Source organism: Lonchura striata, chromosome 3 (genome assembly GCF_046129695.1).
Source record: "Lonchura striata isolate bLonStr1 chromosome 3, bLonStr1.mat, whole genome shotgun sequence".
NCBI lineage: Eukaryota > Metazoa > Chordata > Aves > Passeriformes > Estrildidae > Lonchura > Lonchura striata.
Genome location: NC_134605.1, coordinates 65,277,129 through 65,289,794, shown reverse-complemented (window position 1 = coordinate 65,289,794; position 12,666 = coordinate 65,277,129). Strand labels below are relative to the sequence as shown.

At 42.1% G+C, this 12,666-nt stretch overlaps 1 protein-coding gene and 1 long non-coding RNA gene across 6 annotated transcripts in view; one reads left to right on the top strand and one right to left on the bottom strand.

The window, feature by feature from the left end:
• CEP85L (centrosomal protein 85L) overlaps window positions 1-12,666 on the bottom strand; it is a 134,808-nt gene that overhangs the window by 94,716 nt on the left and 27,426 nt on the right. Inside the window, exon 1 of one of the 5 annotated variants that reach the window (XM_021540852.2) lies at window positions 10,297-10,403. The exons of 2 other annotated variants lie outside the window; for them this stretch is intronic. In XM_021540852.2, coding sequence (XP_021396527.2) covers window positions 10,297-10,345 — 49 coding nt within the window. In that variant the 5' untranslated portion in view covers window positions 10,346-10,403. Of the gene's footprint in view, window positions 1-9,635; window positions 9,695-10,296; window positions 10,404-12,666 lie in introns of those variants that run through there. 2 more of the 5 variants (XM_077782260.1, XM_077782261.1) reach the window with 2 other exon arrangements.
• On the top strand, window positions 10,874-11,592 carry LOC116183417 (uncharacterized). The gene is made up of 2 exons (XR_004148047.2): window positions 10,874-10,936; window positions 11,072-11,592. It is a non-coding gene; the product is annotated as an uncharacterized LOC116183417 (long non-coding RNA).

Here is a 12,666-nt window from a genome sequence, read left to right as displayed (position 1 = left end):
TGACAGTTTCAGGATCCTTTTTTTACAAATGCTCTGGAGGTGGTGGAAACTCACAGCTCTACCAGCTGCCATGAACTAAGATACCAGAAGGTCCCAGTCCCTCCTCTCACACAAATGCAGCTGAGAGTAGGTGGATGATGCAGTTTAATCAAAGTGCAATACGAAGCAGGTTAAAGTGGGATGAAATGACAGCCTGAACTATTTAATTTTTACATTTCAGTTTCTCAAAAGTACTTTCAGTGTCAGATAGCTGAAGTATGATTCATCCCAAGAACTCATATACTTTATTAGTGTGCTTTCTTGACAAAGCCTGCAAGCTATTTAACTAAATTCTCATAGCTTTCCAGTTACAGACAGATTAGAACAATTCTAACCATGGAGAAAAATAAAAATGTACAGATATAGAGGGAAACGGAAAGAAAAATAGGAATATGAGAGTTCAAGCAGAAGAACATTGAGAGAGACCTTTTCATCTACACTTTTTCTTATAGAGGCTGATAACACTGCCTGGTATACAAAGGCTTATGTCTGTCCTCCATATTACTAATGTGCAAAAGAATTCACCTACTAGACAGAGAGAAAAACGTAAAATATTAGAGGAAAAAAAATAAAGTAGAAGAAGGAAACCTTAAGAAGCAAATACTCAAAATACAATCCTCAAAGTACACTTGACTGGCAGTATCAAAACTGCTTTTACAAAAAAAAGGCTATGGTCATATTTTAAGGAACATAAACTTGTGCTTCAGCTTAGCTCTCTCCTGAGAGCTAAACTTTAAGTAGATTATGTCACCAATTTTGCCTCTAAAATTCCTTAATAAAGATTAAACAATTTTGATTAGCCACTTCTGGAGGGGGGGGGGGGGGGGGAAATGTACCATCTCTCATCACAGATAATTACAACTATAAAACATTTGTCTTCTACACAAAACAGTTTTTCAAACTGAACCATCACAAGGTCTGATTTTTATTACTTTAAAAACATGCATGGGACTGAACAACAATTTACAAGGTATGCCGTGAAGGAAAGTATGCAATTTAAAGGAATATTGGCAACGAAAAATAATAAGTAAGTCAATTGGACGGATGAGCTTCTGAGAACCATGCCATGGCAGTTTATAGACACAATCAGGTAGATCACTCTCTATAACCCCTTACCAGAGCCTACAGAAAGTAAGATGAGAACAGCTCTGTCTTTCCATCAAAGAGTCCAGCTGGCCAGCCTGTGCCACTGGCTAAAATGGGTCAGAGCTGGGAACACTGTCTGACATCAGAGCTAATTGGACCTACTGGTCAGCTGCTATGCAAAGGCTGCTCACCCTGCCCAGACACACACTCATCCCGCTTCCCCAGCATAAGCCCTGCCACTCCAGAGCCTACAGCAAGTGGTTCAGGAACAAACTGTCCTCACTCACAGAAAAGGTTATCTGCTAATTTGACTTTATAAGCTTGCTCAGCCAGAGGTCAGGCAAGAAGCAGTGCCAGGGAGGGAGTAGGAACATACAGGTCTGATACCAAACTGCACACTGAGGCAGATTCTAAACTGGAGCAAGATACGCATAAATCTCAGGCTGCCTTCACTGAGAAGGACAAAATCCATTCCATCCATGTTCAACTGTTAACTATAAAGGTGGCAAAACCCTTAAACTGACATAAGTATGTAATACTGGGCTTTGCTTTCCCTGACTTCAACTCTAGAAAGTATGTAAACCAAACACAAATTCATAACACACCTTAATTCACACACAGACGGCATTTAGCTGTAGCTATTTAGCATCAAACTAAATATTAAATTCCAATCTTGACAGGAAAGAAAAAGTTTGCTTTCATTTCATCACTGACAGAAGCAAGACCAAAAACTCCATCCAATTGTTGATGGCTCTCCTGTGAGTTTTCTGCTTCCAGATAGAATATTTGCATAAAACAGAACTTCAAAATACAAACTGCAGATGTTTCTTATTTCATGTTTGGCACACAGACCACAACTATTACCTCATGCCTGCTATGCTGGCTTGCCTCTTTGTTTTTGAATTCAATGCACTATTCACCCCATGGAAACACAAAATTATATTCCTAGTTTCTATTCACTTCCATATAGCAACTACAGAGGAGAAGGAGACCTTTTAAACTTGCAAAGTTTATCAGCTGAAGTATGAAGAGGGGAACATCTAGGAAAATAAACACGTGAAGTTATACTTAAAGTTAATATAAACTTTAAACAGCAAGCCCCGAGGACATGCAGTCAGTTCCCAGAGTATGGTAAAAAAACTGTGCACATGTAGTTGATCAGCTGAATCCTCCTACAAAAGAAAATTAATGCTCATAGGTTATCATTTGTTTTACCCTTTCTACCAGTTTACCTTTATTGGTATAAATACCAGGTAAGTTGTTCTCCAAGCTGTTTGTCATGCTAACATTTTTGTCCTCTCTGTCACTGTTTAAAGGCTTAACACAATATCCTCTGTGCAGGGGGAAAAGTGAAGTAATCCTAACTGCTAAAATAAGTCAAAAAATACTAAATGATTTTAAGTAGCTCCCACACTTTGCAAAGTGGAACAAATAAGAGTCTAACAGTCTTACTTTAGAAAAGTGCATAATTTCTCTCCCCTTTGTAGTCAAATATCAGTTCTAAAGATATACTTGACACTAAAATAAATGGAGAAGACAGAGACTCCCCCAAAATAAAAGTTCACTCAAATATTCTGCTCAAGTATGAAAAATGAAGGAAAAAACCTTAGCACTGTTAAATATGTCTAATGTGCATTATAAACGCAACAGGACCTACTTTAATGTGCAAGTATCAGAAAACTGAGCCTCCAGCTATGGGTTTAGTGCATGCTAACAGAAGTATGCACACAATAACACAACTAAGTAAGGGAGTTCCCACATTGTTACATTTCAGTGGAAAGGATTAAATTCTGTCTTTATGTAAAACATGAAGACATTTTCCTTACAAACATCCTGTGCCCGTATCACAGAGCACAACTTCCCCACACTTACCTTTACAGCTCCCTCTCACACCTATTCAATATAAGGAAGGACAATACCCTGGAAATTGAGAAGTAGTAGTTAAAAAAAAAAAAGCCTTCACTCAATACATCATCATCTCTATTTTGGTCACTTTCAGTCAAAACCAGCACTTCTTGTGTTTCTATCTTCACAACTCCAATCACTTTCAATATAAAGCTTTGCATTACAATAATTCTACCAACCAAACAAAAGCCTTTACTCAGTTTGGCAATTTTATATGATGAACAGAACAGAAAGGATTTAAGACTGCAACTGTTAGCTTCAGTTTTGCTAAGTAGCAAAAATGATGAAGTTTTGAGCAATGCTATTTCCAATATCTTTTTGGGCTTTTAGTTAGATCACTACATTTCATACTTTGTTTTCTTACTACCTGCAGAACCACCAGGTTTTTGATCAGTGTTAGCCACTGAACTTTTATACAAAGCACTAATTCTCAATTAGAAGAATACCTCCAGAGGCATTGAGAATTGCCAAAACATAGGCATTTGGGAGAGAATACACTATCTTACAAGAAAGACAGGCTTGAGGAAAAAAAAAAAAAGTTAATTTATTTTGAAACATTCAAAAAAGTTGCAGCTTTCCACACCATCTGGAAACTATGCTAGGAAAGGAGTAAAACAAACATTAAAAACATAAGGATACCTTATAAGGAATCTCAGATCTGTCTCCAGGATCGTCCAAGAATGTTTCTCGTCTGAATACCACACGACTGGTCTCTAACGTATCAGAAAGTTGAAAGCATCCTTTTGTTTTTTAATTGCATTTGCTAGGTCTATTTCATATAATTTAAGAAACGAAGTTAAGACCTTTACTGGACACTATTTGCACTGCCCTTCCTCAGCAAGACTGAGAGACTCTCCTATCACCTCTTCAGTCATTATCCATTATTCTGGACATGCTTAAACCTGTGAGTCCACTAATTGGTGGAAGTTACACTGTCCAATGGAATTAATGTCACTTTTTCCTGATCCTCACTTAACCTTCCTTGACCTTCCTGGTAAGTCTGGGGATTAACTATATACTTCCTGATGTCATCTGCAGCAGCAAACCAAGACTGTGCTGGGAGACTTTTCCACTGTCCACCAGCTGATTGAAGAGCTAGTCTATTTGTCTCTAAATATCCCACACCTGCCAGACAACAGGATAGATGTTTCCTGCAGTGAAACAGACAGATTCCTATCAGGTGCCTGACACCAGGCAACTGTAAATCCTTCACTCAGTATTTAACTTCAGTATTTTCCTGGTCCAGCTTCCCCAATTAGTTTGCTGTAAGGCTGAGCAAGTGCTAGAGTGGGTACATGGGAGACATATGAGTGGAGGTACACAGAAAGGTGGAAGCAACTACCCACTAGATTATTTTAGCTGCAAAATGAAATCATGCCCTGCAATCCACCTGCATACACCACATCAGGCAAAAAGAGGATTTACCTGACATATTTTCCCATATTTCAAAGACTATTACACCTTTAAAGAAAAATAATTAAAAATTCTCAAAAGTCAGCCTTCTTTTCTTTGTGTTACTGACTCCTTTTACAGATGGGCCTTTTCAATCTCAAAAAGCAGCAGAGCTCCCTGGGGAAAGAGGAACAGAAAGATGCAGTGTCATTTAGGGCACAGCCGGCTGCAGAGAAATAGGTCACTTGAGCATGGCTGTGCAATCAATAGGATGTTCGCACTCAGGCAACACAGCCAGATGCTGTGGAGCACAGTGCCCAGGGAAAGCTAGCATCTTCAGTGGCAACTCCACGGGGCTCAGCAGTTTCTGGGAATATGAGGGATGATGTGTCAGGACTAACACACTTGTGAGCATATTTACATGAGTTATTCCCTGCTGCAAGGTCTTCTCTTCTCCTCCAGCCATCCACCTTTAGGCCTCTGCAGCTGATCTGCAATAACCCACAGGCCACATTTAGTGCCTCCTCAACTTGCTCAAGACAGCAAGAAACTTCATGTAAGAGCCTAAAGCAGAACCCAGAACTTATACTTCAGTATACCTTCCCTCAGTGCTGGCAAGAATAAATTTCAGGACGCTATATTTAGTATTATTCCAGAAAACAAATATCAAAATATAAGGCTTCCTCCTGAAGAAGTTTTACGGAGTGCAGCTGCCCAGATGCTGGGGGGGCTGCAGGGCGGCCTGTGTGAGGAGTGTCTGGGGCTGCCAGGCAATGGACACAGCTGGTTCCAGACGGCTCCAAGGCAGCCACAGCAGGGTCCAGCTGAGCCCCGCTGCCATGATGGCAGTGCCTCAGGGAAAGCATTTATTCAGAAAGAGCAATAATCCCCATAAGCAATGAGTGAGGGAGACCAAGAGTGTGAGGAACAGCCCTGCAAACCCAGAGGAAAGAGCAGGAGCAGAGGAGAAGCCGCAGGAGCTCTGCTCCCGTAAGGCCCTAGAGAGACCAGAATGGAGCAGGGTAACAGCACAAAGAAGGAGTGTGAAGAGAAGTCGACATGGACTGACACCACAGCCAAGTCTGTTCTGTCTGTGACAGTGGCTGGCAAGCAATCTCTCCGTCTTCATCTCAACATGAGCTTTTCCATCCTATTTTCTCTCCTGTCTCACTGAGGATTGGAAGCAGTAAGCAACTGAGTAGTGAGCCAAGGCAAAAGCCAGTAAGAAAGCCACTTTTTGAATCACACGTCTGAACGTGTTTTAAGGCTAATCACAACCACAATCAGACTATTTCATTGTCAGTGTAGAATTCTAAGACACATTTGGCTACCCAAGAGATTACTGACAACTACAAGCAAGTCAGCACTTTTTCAGCCAAAGAACCACCAGCACAGGAAATGACAATTAGTTTAACTCTCTAACTATTAAACCACAGGCAAGCTGCATGTAAAAAACAAGCATCCAAAGAGTACAGAAGAAAAGTACTGTTCTTGTTCAATATCAAGTGTTCTATCTCTTTTCTCCTTAACTAACTTGTCTACAACAAACAAGCTTTGCTTTTAGTAATGGTAGATGATCACCTCTGGCTACAACCTCAAGTCATGCAATTTAGGAGGCCTTCAGCTATTCTTACTACCGTGCATCATATTTTGAAATACATAGGTTGTTTAACAGGTATTAAATGCCTGGCTAAAATCTTAGCATAAATATTTTTGCACTTTAAGAAACAATATTTGATTGACATAAATTCTAGACATTATTTGAAGAATCTACAGGTGCTATTTTCCTATTAGCATTTCCTTCACCACCTCCCACTAGGACAGACAGAATGGCTTAGGCTACTTTTTACTACATATTTATTCTGTAAAACTCTTTAAAACATATGCATTCTTCCCAAAATGATTAAAGTAGTAACTACTTCCTTGAATTAAAATTTTAAAAGCACAGAATTACTGCAACCACAAGACAGTTGATGTGTAACATACAGGAGAATAACTGCTAACCTCCAAGCCCAACACTATAATACACCCTTACATCCATCATTCTTCTCTTGCCAAGCAGTAAAGACATAAGTGTTCTGCACACATTAAAAGAGTGGATGCTATATCCATAAAAGTGAGTTGCCTGGAGGGAGGAAAAAATAAAGGTGTTGTTTTTGAATGGAAGTAAGTAGCTCCTGTTCACCATCACTCAAACACAGAATGTCATTTGACCCCATAGTGATCTGTGAAAGACAGCAGAGGCCATTCTAGCAGCCAGTCTTGCAGCTGGAACATTACATTTTTAAGTAAAAGCTTTATAATGCACCACACACAAACACATTTATACACTTATAACTGGTAACCAATTTGAAATCTATGCTTGGACTAACTCACCATTTATTGCTTTGCATAGCCTGTAAAGATAAACCTGCCTTTTCAAGATACTTCCAAAGCTGTACCATCCCTGGCTGCACATCTCCAATAGCAAAGCAAGAAAACTTGTTATAAAAACAAAACCACCGGACTTCTGTCTTTTCCTCCACCTCAAAGGATGAAAATGAGTGTCATTAGCCTCATTCTCCCCACCCTGGGTGAGTTAGGAAGCTGCCTGAGAAGCCCACATGCACCCCAGGAAGGCAGTGCCCTATGGGCCTTACAATGTGTTGGAACCTTATTGCTGCTGCCACTTTGCTTGTGACATCATTAAATAATCTTTCAGACCCACATGTGTCATGCTGCTGGTCAGGCTCACGTACAAAGAAAGCAGGGCAAATCACACACTGCCAGGGATCCAGGAGCAGAGGGGTCCCACAGGCTAGTATTTTTAGGGAGTGTCAATAAAATCGTTCTGATGTCCAATATTACCAACAGGCAATAATGGACAATGGAAAGAAGCTTGACTAGAGGTGGCACAGTTTACTAAAAGTAATAAATAGCGTTACTTCATTTCCAAGAGTGCTTCTTTCACTTTCCACAGGCATCTGTTAGACACACATGGCCTAACCACATCTAGATGAGCACTTTCATAGTCTTAAAAGTTATTAACCAAGTGTGCATTTCAAAGGCTTGTCTCGATAAATAAGCAAAGGGATTAAAATGCCGTATGCCCTTCACTGCAGTTACATTCCTACAGCACATGAGTAACTGCTGTCTTTACAGAGGTACAAATTATGCTGCAAGGGTTTCATATACAGTCACGTGTACAAGCAGACTGAAAGACTTAAGTCAATAATATACATTTCAAATTTAATTTTTCAGCAATTTAATTTTTCAGGACAGGCACTGAGACTGTAAGGAGCTGAAATTATTTTGCATGAGCAGCAAACTTAGTCATTAAATTCACTGATTATACAAGAAGCCTGTACCGGATTCAAACAATTTTTTTTTTTTTTCAGAGAAGGCACTCCTATTGAACCAAAAAGCAAGTACCATGTAGAAATGAGAAGAAAGAGGAAAACTGAAGGTCACAAATTAAATATGCTCCATAAGTGTCCTTGCCTGTTACATTTTAAGATAACCAGAATAAATCTGCATCTATTACTAAAAACTGGCAATTCCCCTGTGTAAATAGAATAGCTCAGTAAGCACCTAGCTTTGGAAGGGAATTGTGTGATTTTCAGTGATTTTCAAAAGTAAGACTTTTAAATACCTATATGCATAGATAACTAAAGTACAACTAACAAAATAGAAGGCTTTTCAGTATAAAAATATGGTTTACCAAGAATTATCAAGTCATTAACTCCCCTACCAATTGGACTCTGCATCAAGTACCTGGCATTGAAGTATTAAAACATACCTTAGCAGAAGAAAGGTTCCTTCAGCTTAAATAAGTGCCTAAACTCCTGCTTCCTAGGAGGACACTGCTGTTCTGCTACAAAATACTTTTCCTATGAACAGCTTCCTTACAACAAAAATAAAAACACCTAACATGGCAGTAGCATTAGCACAGGAACTTACTAGCTGTCATTCCTCTAATAGAAATACCTGTATGGAACTAATTAACTTGCACATCTTCAGACAGACTACAAGCCACACAAAACAGCTTCTCAACTGTTTCCCAGTAGCACAGATGAAGGAGGGCAGTCCTTAGCTGGAAATTATAAGGCACACATCATTCCTCAAGGTTAAACCTCTACCTACTTGCCTTCTAATTAACCACCACTTTCTGTTAGTTTATCTTATCTCAAATTAGATCTTTTTTCTACCAATTTTGCTACCTTACACTTCTACTGCTTACAGAGACATATATTTAAACACTCAGGGTTAATACAAGTTCAAAAGAAAAGAACAGATGGGGAGGAACTAGAAGCAATACACATAATTTGTTCTCAAGCCTTACAGTTCTGACAAACAAGCAAAACAAAACATTAATCCAATAATTCACTAGAATTGCTGATAAATTCAACACAATACTAAAACACTTCATTTGACCCCAAACAAAAGGAAAAACAATGTATCAAATGTCACAACCTAGTTTTCAGAAACAAGTGAAAAATTAAAACCAACAACTTTTGTAATGGTCTGAAGTTAGTGTCAGAGTATACGGTGATGATATAACCTTTTAGTATTCCTGTCCCAAACAAATAATCAAGAACTTAAACACACTAAATTCCTGCAGTTTCCATCACATTAACTGAAATCTCCACACCTACTGTTCAGAATACCTACTATCATTGCAAGCTGTAGCACAAAGCTAATGTAACTCCATTCTTCTGCAGGAAGCACTAATTTAAAAAAATGCTTCAACAAGGCAAATGTATTATACATAGAAATTAATAACTTAATCACAGTACAGAAAAAAAAAAAACAATGCCTTCTTTCACCTTATAGGGATGAACATTAGCCTACTTATAGAGATTCAGGCAGCTGCTGAGAATGTCTTAGCAGCTCTTGTATTTGCAAGAAAAACCCAGTCAGTCGTAAGCAAAACAATCTTGCCATTTAAATATGTCAGCTAACTGTGTACACATTATCCAGTCATCTTTTGCGAACTCAAAATTAAACATAAATCCAAATTTCTAGAGGAGAGAAATTACTCCAACAGCACCACTTTGCACTTGCAACGGCACAGCCAAACCGCAGACTTCCACTTGTGATCAATTGCTTCAATAAATCAAAACGTGACAAAATATTTGCAGAAGCCCTGCCAGAGTAAGACAGGTGATACAGTCGGTAGTATTTTCAATCCTAAAAAAGGCATTGCATCCTACAGAGCCGGTACTTTGCCTTACCTGCCCAAAAGCAACACTCACACGGCTTTGCAGCCGATGCACCGGTTTTGCTCTGCCAGTTTGACAGCCGTGACGGGGAAGTCAGCCCATCGCTTGCACAGAGGTGTTTCCCCTGGAACAATCTAAACTCCAGGCATTACCATTTCAACGCATCCCTGCCAGCCTGCAGGAGCTAGGCTCTAATTAATCCAGAGACAGAAAAGTGGTGATGAAAAAAGAAAAGGGAAAAAAAAAAAAAACGGACTCGACCCATTTTTTCCGGTCTAAATTTACAACGAAAAAGCACCAAGAGCAGCACGCTTCCACTCTGCTTAAGGGCGTACTAACATAAATCGGGGATGGAAGAGAAAGCTCAAAACATGGAAACGGATTATGTAGGTTAAGCTCAGCTTTTGTCATCCGCTTCAAGGTCCAGCTAAGGCAACGCGGAGCCCCCGGCTGGGGCCGATCGGGCGGCAGCGGCACCGGGCCGGCCCCGCGCCCCCTCGGGGCGCCACGTCCGCTCCGGGCGCCGGGCGCGGGGAAGGGGCCGAGCTCGGCGGGGCCAGAGCCGCTTCCTCCGGCGGGGACCCGGGCCGGGCCGCGGGAGGGGATGGGAAGCGGCGCGGGCCCCTGTGCCTCCTCCCCCGCCCTAGCCCCTTCCTTCCTTAGCGCTCCTTACCCGCCTTGTAGCCGCGCAAGCCGGGCTGGGGGTGCAGCCCGCCCCACATGGTGCCGCGCCGGGCCGGGCCGGGGATCGCCGCTCTCCGGCGGGCGGGCCGGCGGCCCGGATGGGCGGCGGAGGCGCCGCTGCCGCTGCCCGGGAGCTCAGCGGAGCGCGGCGGCGGCGGGGGCTGCTGCCCGCCCCAGAGGCGCCGCGGCCATGCTGCCGAGCGCGGTGGGACCCCGCCGCCCCTCGCCGCAGACAAAACTTGCTCTATTGCGCTGCCGCCTCCTGCCTCCCCGGCGCTGGCAGCGGGGCGGGGATAGGGGCGGGAGCGCCGCAGATGCGGCGGCTGCTGCTCGGGGACGGAGCGCTTACATAACCCGGCCCCGGGCGAGCTGCAGCTCGGGGCTGCGGCGGGGGCGAGTCCGCCCGGCCCAGCACGGCCCGGCCCAGCTCGGCCCGGCCCAGCTCATCCCGCCCCAGCTCATCCCGCCCCGCCGAGGCCCCGCCGGGCCGCGGAGGTGGTTTTGGGCTCGCGTTTGCACTTGTGTTGGCCGCCCGCTCACCCTGGGCTCGGGGCAGGGGCTGGTGGGCAGCGGTGTGTGCCTGTCCCCGGGGAAAGCGCTGCTCTGACAGCACTTAGCGTGGTGTAAAGGTAATCGGAAAAGGAAAGCGAAATGTCTGACTCTAGAGTTGCTGCGCGGGAAATACCCAAGGCCAGTATGCGCTGACCTTAGCAAGTAGAGTTCATAATAAAATCACTGTTTTCCCCTACTTATGTTTGTTTTAGCAAGAAAACGATGTGGAAATAAAGAAGAATCACGATATGCGTTTGAACGATCAGTTCCACCAAAAGATCCACAGTAACATCAAAAAGTTTAAGCCACAGGACTGTGAATAAAATGCTCCCGTCAGCAATAACTAAAACACAGTAAGAGGCGCATCCCCTCTCCACGCTGCTCCGAGTCTGCTCCAAATACTTCATAATTCTGCAATTGTAAACTACTGTAAAGTAGTTTACAGTGGTCCCCATGTAAACTACTTTCTGAACAAGGCCCTGACTCAATCAGCAATCCACATTGTCAGACAAAAACAAAGAGAAGGAGAAAGCACTTGGACAGCTTTTAACTTCAGTATAGCCATACCAAGATTACAAAATGCACACCTACCAAAAGAAGAAAAGCAATGCTTCAGACAGCATCGTAGATTATGATGGACATGATAGTTTAGGGAGGTGAGGTGAAACAGGATTGGTTCTGGTTTTGTGTGGAGACATCCACAATCAATAAATAAAATTGTATTCAAACATTTCCTGCTGACCCAATGCATTTTTAATTAGTAGCTGGTGATCACAGAACAGCTTTTATCTCTTCAGAAAATTATATATTTTGTTTCAGCACAAGACATATTTTATTTATGCCTAGCTTGGTATTCATAATGTACTCAGTAAAACTGGCCTCAGAAGTACTGGCAATGAGCATGTAGAAATGCTGCATGTTGTTATTTCATCCTCTTTCTTACCTATATAAAGCCCTTGCACACTCACTGAAGACCTGACATGATGTGCATTCCTCACCAGCTTGTTTTATCTTCAGAGTGTCAGTGGGTGTTCTGTAGGCAGAGTTGTAGAAACACAGATTTTAAATGTTACCAAATACTGAATAAAAAAACCCAAACAGTAAAACTGCAGGAGATCCTGTCAAAATCTTCATACTGTTGCTAGAAGTCCTTGAATGGTAAAAGGTCAGAAGCATTTTCAAGAAGCCACAAATACTGGTTTACAGCAGAACACCAAAGCAGGAACTAAATTTTCATTGATACCACCTCAGCGAAAGTGTTCAGCCTTCAACCCTGAAGCCAGCATCAATATCGAAGATTATTTGCGAGAGAGATGCATGGTAGGTAAATATGAATATTAGAAGAGATGATAAAGGCTAAAGTATGTTGCAAAACTTTGAAGACAAAGAAACATATAACAGCTTAGTTCAAGACCTTTTTAAAGGACTTGACTATGTGTAACATTTGTAGCATACTATTTTGTTGGATTAGTTTGAGTACTTAGCATATTTACAGGAGGATATGGTGAGCTGTAAGGAAGCTGAATTTTAAGATGGGGAAGGTATCTAGCTGCAGGTGAGAAGAAAAATAGACTCATGACTGCTAAGCTCTGGGGTTTATGGTGCTGTCCTGAAATGCAGCTGCAAGAATCCAGAGGCATATCATGCCTGCAAGGAAGCTACATGCGTGAAAAAGGTGTGGTAACTGTTCTTCTATCTTCTAATAAATGTCACTGTGGTGGTTTTATGTAATTTGTATTGCCGTCCATGGAAGCTTTACAGTTTCTTAGGAATCTCCTGTCTAGCCATGAACAATACCACAGATGAA